General features: G+C 40.6%; 4 protein-coding genes across 5 annotated transcripts in view; 1 reads left to right on the plus strand and 3 right to left on the minus strand.

The window, feature by feature from the left end:
- Nucleotides 1-13,543, minus strand: part of scara3 (scavenger receptor class A, member 3) — a 102,789-nt gene that overhangs the window by 74,947 nt on the left and 14,299 nt on the right. The window lies entirely within an intron of this gene.
- On the minus strand, nt 41-2,337 carry mtif3 (mitochondrial translational initiation factor 3). The gene is made up of 4 exons (XM_084030192.1): nt 2,216-2,337; nt 1,578-2,037; nt 1,007-1,158; nt 41-892 (listed from the first exon to the last, which is right to left on the minus strand). Exons 2-4 carry the CDS (start codon nt 2,032-2,034, stop codon nt 644-646), a joined length of 858 nt encoding a protein of 285 aa, XP_083886318.1. The 5' UTR covers nt 2,035-2,037; nt 2,216-2,337; the 3' UTR covers nt 41-643.
- LOC311026848 (adhesion G-protein coupled receptor G2-like) lies at nt 3,358-11,218 on the plus strand. The gene is made up of 17 exons (XM_084030544.1): nt 3,358-3,469; nt 3,631-3,744; nt 4,130-4,189; nt 4,872-4,931; nt 5,026-5,202; nt 5,487-5,564; nt 5,674-5,821; nt 6,468-6,633; nt 7,144-7,278; nt 7,362-7,472; nt 7,552-7,588; nt 8,104-8,204; nt 8,344-8,465; nt 9,984-10,252; nt 10,336-10,426; nt 10,532-10,806; nt 10,921-11,218. Exons 1-17 carry the CDS (start codon nt 3,415-3,417, stop codon nt 11,064-11,066), a joined length of 2,145 nt encoding a protein of 714 aa, XP_083886670.1. The 5' UTR covers nt 3,358-3,414; the 3' UTR covers nt 11,067-11,218.
- On the minus strand, nt 11,381-13,339 carry knstrn (kinetochore localized astrin (SPAG5) binding protein). 2 transcript variants are annotated; one of them, XM_084030549.1, is made up of 9 exons: nt 13,257-13,339; nt 12,903-12,938; nt 12,676-12,811; nt 12,554-12,583; nt 12,368-12,467; nt 12,164-12,278; nt 12,022-12,083; nt 11,714-11,788; nt 11,381-11,617 (listed from the first exon to the last, which is right to left on the minus strand). In XM_084030549.1, exons 2-9 carry the CDS (start codon nt 12,922-12,924, stop codon nt 11,489-11,491), a joined length of 669 nt encoding a protein of 222 aa, XP_083886675.1. In that variant the 5' UTR covers nt 12,925-12,938; nt 13,257-13,339; the 3' UTR covers nt 11,381-11,488. The 2 variants fall into 2 exon arrangements, with proteins under 2 accessions (XP_083886675.1, XP_083886676.1); XM_084030550.1 differs by having other exon boundaries at nt 12,903-12,926; nt 13,257-13,327.

The raw sequence follows: 13,543 nt of genomic DNA on the forward strand, positions 1-13,543 counted from the left end.
GCCCGTCTTAAATGGTCATAAGTAGGTGGACAACATCATAAAAACATCTCCTTAGCTGTCAACCTGCTAATCGGTGTATCCGTGTATATATTCATCACATTTTGGGTACAAAAGGTCAATGTTCCATCTAATCACAAGCATCCGCTCCACACGTGACAGTTACAGACCGGACAAATTAAAGGAACAGTGTGTAGCATTTAAAATCTAGGATCTATAAGAGGAAATATTAAGTAGGTTTTTAATCTTTTTGGTTGTTGCTTCCTGAGAAAGAGCATTATCTTGAGTAACCATTTCCAGAGAGAATCGTTGTGGTTCTTTGTGGTTGAGTTTTTCCAAATGTATTTTTGGTGCTTTGAGCATCACAAGCCATACAACCCCATTATATTTAAGATAACGGTTCAGTACAGGAAATATGGGGTGTAACTTAAACGGTGACCCGCAAATCCAGTTATAACCTATGATAGTGAAAGGAAAAAGTCAACTGTTGGACGGGACATTTTCTAGTACTGGTGTATTAGACATGAGGACAGTATTCAACCATGGGCTGCATCATTATCATCAAATACCAACACAATAGGCAACGAATGGAACGGAGCCTGATGAAGTCATTTGAGCTGAAGGACAGGCTTCAATCCCCCCATTTTCACTGCTGTGTGAACACTTCTGTTGTGTCCGTGCTGCTAACAGGAGGGAAAGATGCTTTGCCCTCCGTTGTTTTCGAACTTGAGTCTTCGGACTGCAAAGCCTTACTCTTCTCGTTTTGCGACAGTTCCTTTGCCGACGGCGGTCGGAGAATGCACATGGCTGCTTGACCGTCTCGTATGACTTTTGGCTTGGAAACAAATCCGACCATCACCTCCATTTGTTGCACGATCTGCTCCAGAGTCGTGTCCTGTGGAAAATCAAACATTATTATTATTTAATGCATATTAGAGCCTGCACCACATTGGAGGCCCACTCTGATATTGTTATTTAAAAGGGGGTTTTTTTTCAGTTTTTTCCTCACCAGGTGGACCGCGGGTCCCCCTCGTCCTGACCGCAGAGTAATCCTAACGTGGTGTTTCTTCTCCAGCCAACTCTCCACTTGTTTCAGCTTCGTGGCGAGGTCATGAGCCGCGATGCCGGATGAGAAGGTGAGCTCCTTCACAAGCACGGGGGCTGTGGAGAGATTCATGGTGTTTAACTTTCACAACTTTAACATTTATTTATTTATTCTCTCTGAGAAGATCTGTTAAATACTGATACTATTTGGGAAATGTAATCAATACCTCTAATAGCTCAAATAATCTGTACACTCAACAACAAAGTTGCCTCAGCAGTCACGGTTTTGATAGATTAATATTTAAAACAGTGGTCTTAATCTTAGTAGATTTAGTGGAGAAATTTCAAGTGACTTTTTAGAGCCCCAAATATGTAAAACAAATTGGCATAAAACAAACAAAAACGCAACGATATGAGAAATATCATCTTTCTTTCTTCCCAATGTGTTAACCATCTCATGGCCCCTCAGAGGGATCCTGCCCCCCAGACTGGGAACCGCTTATTAAACTAAGGGTCCCTGCCTGGACATCACATACCTGCTTTTGCTTTCTGTTTTTCCCGCTGCCTCAGCTGCTCTTCGTGGATCTGTTTGCCGCTCATCAGCCGGTAGACGGCTGGGTCTTTGCGTTCACTGAGCAGCACGAGTTTCAAACCCTGCTCGTCCATGATCCTGATCACATCCGCCCGGTGCATGGTGCCCAGGTTCTCGCCCGTCTCGCTTATCACCTGTATCTCTCGCTGCGGGATCTTGCGGCCAACGGCGCCGATCGTGGCGTGGGGGTCGTGCTTTTTCTTCTTCTTCGGCGCGGTGGTCTGTTCCGTGTCGTCCACGGCGGTGGAGAACGGAGACCACCTCCCGGAGGAGGCGACGACCTTTGACCTTTCGCTGCATACGGCTGGAAACGCAGACGCTGGCGTCCGGTAGCCACGGGCGACGCCGCACGCAGCTCTCACCGTGCGGCTGAGCATCCACCGCACACAACCTGAAGACATCTCCTACATAGGAGAGAGAGGGGACAACTGTCGGATTGGAATATACAATGTCATCGGAATGAAGTAACATGCTACTATAAACAAGTTGCCGACCTTCTCCAATCACTACACCAGGGTTAAACATGAGAGACACGCGCTAACTCCCCTCACATGTTATCGTGTGTTGTGGTTGTTTACTCACTGTAGGTCAATGTCGCTCATCCATAACGCTCCTACATTACAGGGTGACTGTCTTCTTCCGCCGTCTACTTCTTCATTTCACTTGAGTCGGAACACATGCAACGAAACCACGATGTTGCCCTCTGCTGGACACACATCGTCAGTTCATTAAAGGGTCAGTTCACCCAAATGATAAAACCACAGCCAACAAACAGGCAGTTCTGGTATTATTTCTCAAGGGTTTTGAAATGTTTGTCCAGCCATCTAATGCCGGTGCCTTAAAAAGTACATATAGGTCTATTATGTCAAATTATGTATTTCTATTTCTTGGCCTGAGACAGCTAGACACTGTCTCAGCTGTCGCCATGTTGAGAGCTGCGTGGAAACAATCCCAGTCACTCAATGTTATTTATTGTCTCGACATCTATTCCTTAAACATGCTTTCACTTCTTTTACATTCTTTTGTGATAATTTGGCAGTTTTTTTGTCTTATCTTATTTCAGAGCTATGACATGATGTATTAGATTCCCATTGACTTGAATCTTTTTCTAGAATTTATAATGAGATAGTTACAATCCTAAGTATGTAACTTACGTTTTGCAGCCCAGTACTTTATTATTAGTTTAGTTTAGTTAGTTAACAGTGAACAAAGTTTATATTAAAACCATTTTTAAAAATAATTACAAATATAATTAAAACTGTGACATTTTAATCTGGAATGTTTATCATTAACTTTAACTTTGTCTGAAAAATGTTTAATTTTTTATTTATTTTTTACTCCAAAAAGAGCAAGCTACAAGCTGGTTCACACGAGCTACTGCAAGCTACACAGACACTATTCATTCCTTGAATTTGGTTACCTCAACAATTTATTTGTTTATTTCGGGCATGTACATTAAGTCATCGTCACACATCTTGCTCACACAGTAAACATGAATACACATGGCCGAAAGGGAAAGGGGTAACAATGGGTATTCATCCAAGCATCATCCTGTTCTGACAGTGGAACAAGGACATTTTCAGGAACAGTGTATTTGCTAAACAAAATTCTTGCAGCAGCTATGCAAAGTCAGTGAGACAACATATTCATGTGGCCAAGTGGCTCGGTTGTTTTTGGTTATAGTGCTGCTGCTCAGTGCTTTTTATACCATTATTCATCTACTGGAGCAGTGAGTGGGTCACACGTCCCATCCAACCGAGATTTAAAGCCATCAAGGAAACATGAGCTGGATGACTTGGGTTTTGTTTGTGGGCCTTCTGTGGATCGTTCCTGTTTGTAAGTCATTACAATATCTAAATACTAAAGTCTCATATCACATTGAATTATTCTCGTATGAATCCATTTTTTTCCTGAGTAGGTTATGGTTATTCTAACGTGTAAAAAAAAATGTGGCATTTTTGTTTAACCTGTCATCTTATTTCATTGTGTTTTTTCAGCCTCTAAAGGAAAATATTTTGACATTTTCGAGGAGTGTTTCAGAAAGAACAAAGGACATTTCGTTGTTGCTGATAACTTCAACGGCTTCATCCATGCAAAAAATTTCATTGATCGTAAGTCAAAACTATAATACACATTTTAATGTCAGCAGCTGTAGATTGTCTCCAGTTACATTGCTATATTTATGTTTTTAAAATGATAATAATGAAGAGTAATATATTTTAAGCATCCAATGTAGGGGCCTCCTCTCCCCCCTAAATATTCCAGTCAATCATGGTCTGACCCAGGGGAAATTGGGTTTTATGTGATCTCTCTTTTTACTGTCCCCCATAGCCTCAGCTGATCTTAGATCACACATTTAATGAAGACAGATTAGTACATTCAGAGACATTGTTAAATAATGTTGTATATCTCTATGGCTTTGCCCTACTTTCTTCTTTATGTGGATGTGTAGATTCGGACAGTGTTTCCATTAATTGGATCTTTTGTTATGTTTAGAAACAGAGCCGAGTTCAGAAGACAATGGTGACAAAAAAAACAATGGTGACAACACAATTGGTGAGTTCCCTTTCAGATGAGCAAAAAATGAGCATGTAAATGTTTCCTCTGCAGCCCTGCTGTGCTTTATAATGCACATGCTGGTTATCACACTGTGGATGCTGGCTTTAAAGAGATCACTGCATGTCTCGCCCTAACGTTCCTTCCTTTCAGGTCCGCAGGTTAACCAGCGGTACATCGTCAACCTGAGGGTGACATTCAGTTGAACATAATATTCAACGCAGTATCTTTTGGGTCATTTAAAAAAAAAAAGTCTGAAGCATATTTTGACAATTATCGGGATAATATCGTAAAATGCAATTATTTGGGCCAGGATAATCCTGACGTGAAATTTTCCAAATTTTCGTCGCTTGATGAATGTTCAAAAACCTGCAACTTCATGAGGACGATTCTTGGTCTTAAACTGGTAACCTCTCTGTACCCGTCTCTCTCTTTCCCAGTGCATGCTGGGAAAGGCCAGGGCGAACCCTCAGTCCAAACTTAATAACGAGGTCAAATTCCTCATGCATCCATTGAACTGCAAGGGAGATTTAAATTTGATCATTTGTAAATCTTACATTGTGTTGAGTAATCCTGTCTTTTGGACTTACTGCCATTAAATATTGCGCAAATGTATGCAAGAGACGTAAGAGCACCATGAAGTTACGTGACGTAAAAACACTGCATTTTTAACTCTCCACAGGTTGTGCTTGCATAATATTTCTGCAGAAAAATAAAGAGAGTACAAGCACCTTGTGGGAAGGTGAGTACAAGCAACCTCTTACACTCACAGAATATTTACACCTGCATTTCAGCAAAAATACAAAAAATCACCTGTTTCTTGTTCTACATAACAGATGAAAAGGAGTTTTGGCCTCAAATGGAGAAAACAAACGTTTCTTATACACTGCGCATTCGGAGAAAGCATATCTCCCAAAAATTGTGTCTGAAAGTCCTGGCAGGGAATCGGACCAAAGACAAAGCCGACCTCAAAGGTGATATTGCAGATCCAAGGTGTGGCAATCCCAGAGCAGGTAAACAACTTTATTTTCAGTCAGTTCAGTCTGAAAACATAATGAAAACATAGTAACATTTACACTCAATGTAAAACTCAAAATGATGAATGTAGTCTTTTTATTATAGTCCATTAAGAAGTCTACTATTCAACTTCTGTTGTTTTTACCGTCCCCCATAGCCTCAGCTGCTCTTCATTTACACATTTAATAAACACGGATTAGTACATTCAGAGACATTGTTCAAATCATTTTGCATATCTCGATGGCTTTGCCCTACTTTCTCCTTTACTGTGGGTGTGTAGATGTCAGGGAAGAAAGAAGTTTGGAAACAAACACTGTGTGTGAAAAGGCTAATTATGATGAAAAACACCACTGTGTTGGTGAGTTCCCTTTCATATGAGCAAAGAATGATCATGTCACTGTTTCCTCTGCAGCTCTGCTGTGCTTTACAGAATTACACGTCATTGCATGTCTCGTCCTTCTTTTCAGGTCGGAAAAAGTGGTACATCATCAACATGACAACAACAAATATCACCTGTTTAAACTGTAACAATCCAGTGAAAAAACCTGAGGCCGAAGTTAAGGTCGACGTCGTTTTACGAGCTGAAGAAGGAGAAGTTGACGCTGCCCAGGCTGCGTAAGAGTCGCTCCATGAGATGATTAACGGAATAGTTACAATTCTGGGAAATTACGCTTTTATTTGTTTTCTTTCCGAAGGCGAGATGAGAAGTTTGCATAACGGCAGAGCTTGAGATTGTGAGACTGGAAACGGCAGCCCTGGTTCTGTCCAAAGCACCACTGGGGGCTCTCCACCAGCACAAAACTTAGGAGTGCCATGAACCGATGTGCACCACAACCCATTCTTTTTCTTTCTTTTATTTAATCTAAACTCTAAATAAATGCTTTGGTAATGCAAAGACAATTTTTCATAAAAAAAAAACGGTTCTGATCATTTTAAAGGAAACAAGTCCTTTCGGAGACATGTATTCTCCGATTAATACATTGTGTGGTCAAGTCCTATGGGCTACTTCTTTATGGTGCTGCTGTTTTAACTGCTCAAAATGATGATGTTTTTGAATTCAAAATAGAAATTTGATTAATTCAAACTGCTATTGGGCGGCTTGTTTTAAACTTTGGACAGTGCCAGGCTATCAGTTTCGGCTTCCAGTCTTTGAGCTAAGCTAAGCCACAAGCATATTTTTTGTCTATTTAGAAAAGTTTAGCGAAATGCATTTTCATATATTCAATGATGCCATAATAATGATTATTCTGTCTGTCAACAGTAACTTGATGAAATCAATGGCTGACGTCTCCGCCCTCATCGAGGCGTCTTCAGCTGCACTGACTGTGGGAGAAGAAGTCTCGGGTATCTTAGTGAAACAAGACGTGCCTTTAGATGAAGTGGAAGAAGTCTCCCTTGCTTATGATTCCCCAAACGACAGCGTGTCTGTAGGTGCATTCTTTTTTTTTACTTTATTTGTTATACTCGTGCTTTGTAGTTAACACTCTCATCACAGACTTCAGAATGACAGTTTTGTTTTGGACATCCCCGTACTCACTCCCGACTCTTCAAACACCGCAGCTTTGTTCATGCAATTCGGGGGGGGGGGGTTTACACCCCAGTGTAAAACCCATCCGTGTCAGTGTTCAGCCTCAGTTGTGCTCTCTGGGAAGAGAGATGACCTCTCATTACCAGAAAACGCCATCTTTTACACTCTGTGTGCGTCGGAGACACTGAAGTCAGCATTGAGGATGGACGGGTCAAACAAACACAGGACTTTCACCCAGCAGATTGTATCCCGGGTTAAAATGAGTTGGGAGTGAGGATGTGTTGGTTTTGGGATGCGATGATGATCTCAGCCGCCTGCTAACTCGAGTCGTGGAATAAGTGGTCCATGTGAGCTAGCAGGATTTGTGTCGTTTGGATTTTGACGACACAATTGTGCTCTTCTCCGACAGATTTTAGAAAACAAAGAAGATCTGGTTCAGTTTTCAAGATCCATCACCGTGTCCAAAGAAGCGTTTGAAAAAGCTGTGGGCTTGAATGTCAGCGTACCGTTTGCAACCTTGTTACGATTCAGCAATCTGGCATCAGTGAGAAAAAAATATCTACAATTCACATTCAATAGATTTGATCATGTTACTATTTTGTAGCTGTTCCGTTTGCTTTCTTGCAGGACGAGATGAACAGTACTGTTTTAGGGAATGAGGTTGTAGCAGTTGAAATGGGAGCCATCATCACCAATCTCACCAACCCATTTAGGCTCAATTTCCTGAATGTTAAATATGTAAGTAAAAAATAAAAAAAAACTATGTGTATTTGTTTTGTTTTGCACATTTTTAATCCAGTTCATTTTTTTTTCAAAGGAGGGAATCCCATCTTGTCACTCTTGGAATGGTGAAGGTAATCGCAAGATTTCCTTTGAAGTAGAATAGTTGATTGACACATCATTTATAACATCTTTTGGGTTCAAAATCCCACAATGTGACAGTTTCATAGTTCTTGCATTGTGCATCCTGGCTCCCCCATTGTTGATGTTATTAGTAATACCTGTGCTTTTTTTACTGCTCTGACAGTGTGTGCTATGAAAAGGCTCATGAACTTGCCAGATAAACACCATATAGGCACCGTTGTTAGGACTCTATTTGAGGGGGCGCTAGACTTTTAGCAAGAGAACAAAGCCTAATGCGGCGCTCACATTTATGTGGAATAATACAACCTTTGCCAAACCGATTGTTTGAGTTTTAATTGAATTGTGATTTTGACCTGAATTCACTTTAGGGTTTAATGCTAATGCCCCCACCCTCCTGTCATCTACACGGAGCAGTTGATGCTTAATTTGTTGTTCTTCACTCGGGTCATGAACCCTCCAGCTTTTTAGCGCTGCACAGTCTGCATGCTCTGATCCTGTCTCTCAGGAAGCCGACCAAACTGGACCAAGGACGGATGTCTGACCATAAAACACAAGAACAACATTTCATGCGAGTGTTCGCACTTGACATTTTTCGCCATCCTACTGGTGCGTTCTTTTGTAATATGACACACGAAGCACTCCCAGTGGATTACACATATTTGGACATTCCTCTGCATGGCTGTCTTGATTGCACCATCCTCATTACCAGTGCTCATCCCCGTGTGTCATGTTTTGCTCTTTGCAGACTCCTCTTGATGAAACCATATCGAATTCTGACCTGAAGATCCTCACCGCCATCACCCAAGCTGGCTGTGGCTTGTCCATGTTCTTCCTCAGCATCGTCCTCTTCATGCACTTCCTTCTAAGGTGACGATGACACGTCTCCATTATTAGTTTCAGATGAAATTGTTGTTTTTTTATTTCAAATAATCGTGGCCAATCAAATTCACAATAACAATATTATCGCGCAACCCCTCTATTATTGCAGAATAGATTTGACATTTTTTACCTTTTTCCTGTACAACAAAGGATAAGAGGAATAAAAGGAAAATATTGGTTTCAATCACAATTCGTAGAAATGAAGTGAACAAATTAAAAGGGCTAAAGACAACTGATACAAATGGATTCACGGTTGCTTCAATGTTGAACATATGTTGTTTTTTTTGTTTTTGGCCTCTCCTCACAAACAACAATTTACTAAAAAATAACAAAAGAGACACAAAATAACTATTACTTTTTTTTAACACTGTTAGGGACACTGTGATCGCCACATCATCTCTGTTTGCTCAAGTAGATCGGCAGTCTGTCTGCAGTGCCCGTACTTTAAATTTAAAAACAAGTAGCATCATCATCATTATGAGATAGTATCATTGCTAGCCTTGCAGAAAAAAAGCAACAATAAAAGGATTAACAGGATTGTTTTAAAATAATCCAGTTTATCTGCGTTAACTGAGGTTTTTTTTAGCATTTTATATTCCCGTAAAACACTTTGTAATCAATGTCTGTGACATATTATCTTCTGTCACAAATGAGCTATTGGTTCGTGTTGTGACTTTGGCATTCTTGTTGTGGCTTTTGTAGTGAAAGTTCATGTAAATAAGCTCGCTTCCCAGAACAGCAGAACACTGTGGTAGTTATGGTCAAACATTTGCAGTAGGGAAATGAGACTGTGGAATAATGGCGTGCTTTGGAAATAAAATCATGTACCCAATGAATGCCCTGTTAAAATAGCAATGACACACCATTTGTTCCTTTCCTCACTTCATATGATCACATGAACATTTCAAGGGCACCGTGTACTTTCCCCTGCATTTAAACACATTTTTTTAAAAGATTATTTGTTTGGCTAGAGCGCCATTGAAGCCTTTTTATTCATTTTTCAGACAGTGTGGAAACAGGGAAAGAGAGGGAGATGACATGCGGGAAATGCACCCCTTAAATACATTTTTTAGAGACAAACATGCATATTGTTTTTAAGGATGTAAATAAATATTACCTATATGACTCAAGTTCTGACTAGATTTTACAGCCAGAGTTTGAATTAAATTGCATGATCATGAAGGATAATTTATGTTAAATTATGAGAAAATGACAAAATGTAATGACAAATTTCCAGATGTGGTGGATGTTTTCAGTCTCTAATACCATGCTTTAAAAAAATGTACAAGTAAAATAGCTGTACTAGAAATGTAGTAGCAGGTCCTTGGCACAGTAAAATGAGAAAGGGACTTTGGTGCTCTGAAACACTACCGCTTTAGTCCACAGGGGGCGCCAAATCAACAAAAAATGAAAGTTCCTCATAGGAGCTTTAACTCTGTCACCAGCTGGGGATGTCATATGTGTGTGTGTGTGTGTGTGTGTGTGTGTGTTTGTCTCTCCTTGCAGGAAGACCAGGGCCAGTACAACCACAACATTTTTCATCCACCTGGTGTCAGCCCTTTTCCTGCTCAACTTCACTTTCCTGATCAACAACTTTGTGGCAGGAATGAAGAACTCTGTGGGTTGTATCATTATGGCGTTTCTCATGCACTACTTCATGCTGGCCACTTTCACCTGGTTCGCTGTGCAGGCCTTCCACCTCTGCCTGCAGCTGTACGTGGGGAACAAACCTGTAATCCGTCACTACGTGCTCAAAGTCTCCTTTGTCAGCTGGAGTGAGTGCATGTCATTCTTTTATTTTTTTGCCTGAACGTGGACACCAGTGGTGGGTTGCCTCATTTTCTTTCTCCGTTTCCAGTAATGCCGAGCATAGTTGGGATCGCCCTGCTCATCACAGGAAAATACGGTGAAAACACCATCAAAACTGACACCGAAGACACTGTGGCCATGTGAGTCTATGTGTGTGTGTGTGTGTGTGTGTGTGAAACACAGAATCATACATTCATTCATCATACGTTTCCTCTCCTTTCCTAACAAGTCTTTCTGTTTCCAAGGTGCTGGATAACAGACAATGACGTGCACAGCATCGTCAACATAGGATACTACATGTTGGTCTTCCTCTTCACCGCCACCACCTTCATCGTCATCATTTCCTGGCTCTTCTGTCTAAGAATTGGCAGGGCAGATCCGAGCAAGAATGGCATAAGTATTGTCAGCATCCTGGGACTGTGTTGCATGCTGGGTATCACTTGGGGTTTTGCCTTCTTCGCCTATGGTGCCCTCCGCATCCCCGGCTACTACATTTTCACGGTCTTCAATTCTTTCCAAGGTATCTACAACTCTACATCTTTCAATCCATATTCATAAATACACATTATATATATTATTATTATACGCAGTACATATATACTCAACTTGTGACCATCTTTGTTTGCCCGGCAAGGTTTCTTCCTGTTCATCTACTACTATAAGACGAGCCACTCAGGAGAGATAATTAGTGGCGTAGATGGTAATAAAACGTCCAGCAGCACTCTTCAAACTGGCCTGGAAAGCATCACTAACCCCTATAATCAGCCAAACAAAAAATAAAGCCCTGGAAGACTACAAGCAAGTACAATTAACTGGAAAGTACAACACTGTAATAGGCATCTTTCCTGACATAGCAAAATAAAAACTTTGATACTATACTGCTTAGTTTCACAGGATGAGAATTTGGTTTGCAGTTTCATTCAGTGAAGATCAGAAAAGGATGCACATTTCATGGAGTCGGTTATGAAATGTAATCATCTGAGACTTTTTCATGAGAAAACAGCCGACGTGAAGTTTTTGTATGTATGTATGTTGTAAGTATTTGATTTGATTTTGATCTTCAACAGATCAATGTTTGAATTATGAAAATCAGATGAGGAGCACAAGGAAATAATCTTTAATTCGGTTTCAGTCACGCCAATGTTACAACATGCATTATGCATCAATATACACTACTTTTTAGAACTTAATTCTTATGGCTTTTACAACAAAAGTGCTTCTGCTTCCTGGAGAGCTTTTTCCATTTCAGCAGCCTCCAGGGAAAAGTTTTCCCTTTCCTGCACCATGCGCTCCCGTGCTGTAGCGAGGTCCGTCATTGTCGTTTTGATTTCCTGTAAATGTATAAAATGAGGAACATTTAAAATTCAATGCAAACGTCACTTAAATCAACTGCAATGAAGAGCAAAGTTTCATGGAGTTTAACACACCTCCAGATGAGCACGTTGCTGCGATGCAGTGTCTCCGAACACTTTTAATACATTCAGCAGGTCTGTGGAGACACTCTGAAATGGAGACAATGAAGGTTGTGTTTAAAATGGTGGCAAAAAGGCTTTGTGTGTTAGATACAAGCATAGTGTAAATTTGATTTATTTTTTAAAATGGCTAACATTGTTTCTTCACTTTAGTTGTGTGGCTATGCGGCAATGCTGCATGTTTGTAGCTATTTGTGAGTTTGATTGAAAGTTTGATAAAACATGACTGTACATATTAGGGATGGGAAATAAAATATACGTACCACAACTTCTTTTCTTTCACCTTCATTTTGTCGTGCAGCTTCTCGTACCCTATCTCCTAAAACTACGAATCAACGTTATGTTAATTTCAGTCACGCAGCATCTGAAATTAAGCTATGAACAATACGTGTATATTATATTCACCTGGGTCTATATTGGCTGTGACGAGGAGTGTGTGACAGTCCTTGAGGTTTTCCTGAAACTCGGCATTCTCCTTTTCAAGGTTACAGAACTGCAGCTCCAACTCGGCTACTCTTTGCTGCAACATAGCAAGGAAAGAAATGCCGTACAGTAGCCGCGGACAACAGAAAAATGGTCCTAGTGCTTACTTAAAACTGCCTCCTGCACCTGTGACTCTGTGAGGTTTTTCTGCAGCTCCTCATTGGTAGCCACCAGATGCTGATTTTGCTCCTTGAGCTCTGCCTGTTGCCCATACCTGGTGGAGACCCTACGCACAGGTACAACATAAAGTTGGGGGTGGGGGTAAGGCTGATGCTCACATGTTCACAATATGCATTATAATGTATGACTTACCCTTTGTGAACTTTAGGGGCAACATTTTTCCTGCAGGAAATAAGAGAATTTAAAAAAAATAAAAAATTGAATAGCTGGATAGCAAACATAGGACGTATATGTGTTGAATGGCAATTTCTTACTTAGGCACGTTTTCTCTCTGAGGTTTGAGGATACCATCTGACTTATGGGCAGCGTTTGCGGTGACCAATACAGCCGCTGTGTCTTTGGAATCAAATTTATGAACCATTTTCTTGGTTTCTGCGTGAAGATGGACACCTGGAAAACATAAGCCTGTCAATCAGACCTCAGCTTTTCTTTGACTTTAAATATACATTTATATTATATAGTCACACACAACTCTGCTCACCTCTTGGAAGCTTCGAAGCCATACCTGTTGAGTACACTTCCAGCAAGGACAAACATTAAATACAATCTAAGTAATTACGGTACTGCAAATCTTCAGTGTTGCTGTTGAACTACAATTTGTTGCCCTGTTTATGTATATTTTAAAAGGTAAGCTAACATGTGGATAACCAAGCACTTTATATTCGCTATGAAGCAGAACAGGAACATATTTTGAATGGAGTTTGGTGCTAGTTTCCACAAACAACATTCGGTTGGAGGACTTAAAAAAGTAACGGCAAACGTCTAGTTAGCGTAGATTAGATGTAAGTTACGTTATGTGTGTAACATGGTTCAACATCACAGCATCAACGCTTACCTTTGTGGAATTAAATATGAGATCTGTCAACAGTCAAAACCCCGCAAAACGAGCCGCACGAATTTAAAAAAAGTAACCGTCCCGCCCTCTATGATCTGTTCCGGTTTGAGTAAGTCCCTTCCGGTGGGACGAATTATTCGTTGTTTCTCAGACGGTTTGTATTCCTTTGTTTTTTTTTTACCGAGACACGCGTTATAAGTATTATTTCGGTATCGTTGCTGTGATAAATTTTACAGCGCTAATCGAAAATAAGCAGTGGAATCGCGAAAGTAGACGAAAGCAGTAGT

This window comes from Eutrigla gurnardus (assembly GCF_963514095.1).
Source record: "Eutrigla gurnardus genome assembly, chromosome: 16".
Taxonomy (NCBI): Eukaryota; Metazoa; Chordata; class Actinopteri; order Perciformes; family Triglidae; genus Eutrigla; species Eutrigla gurnardus.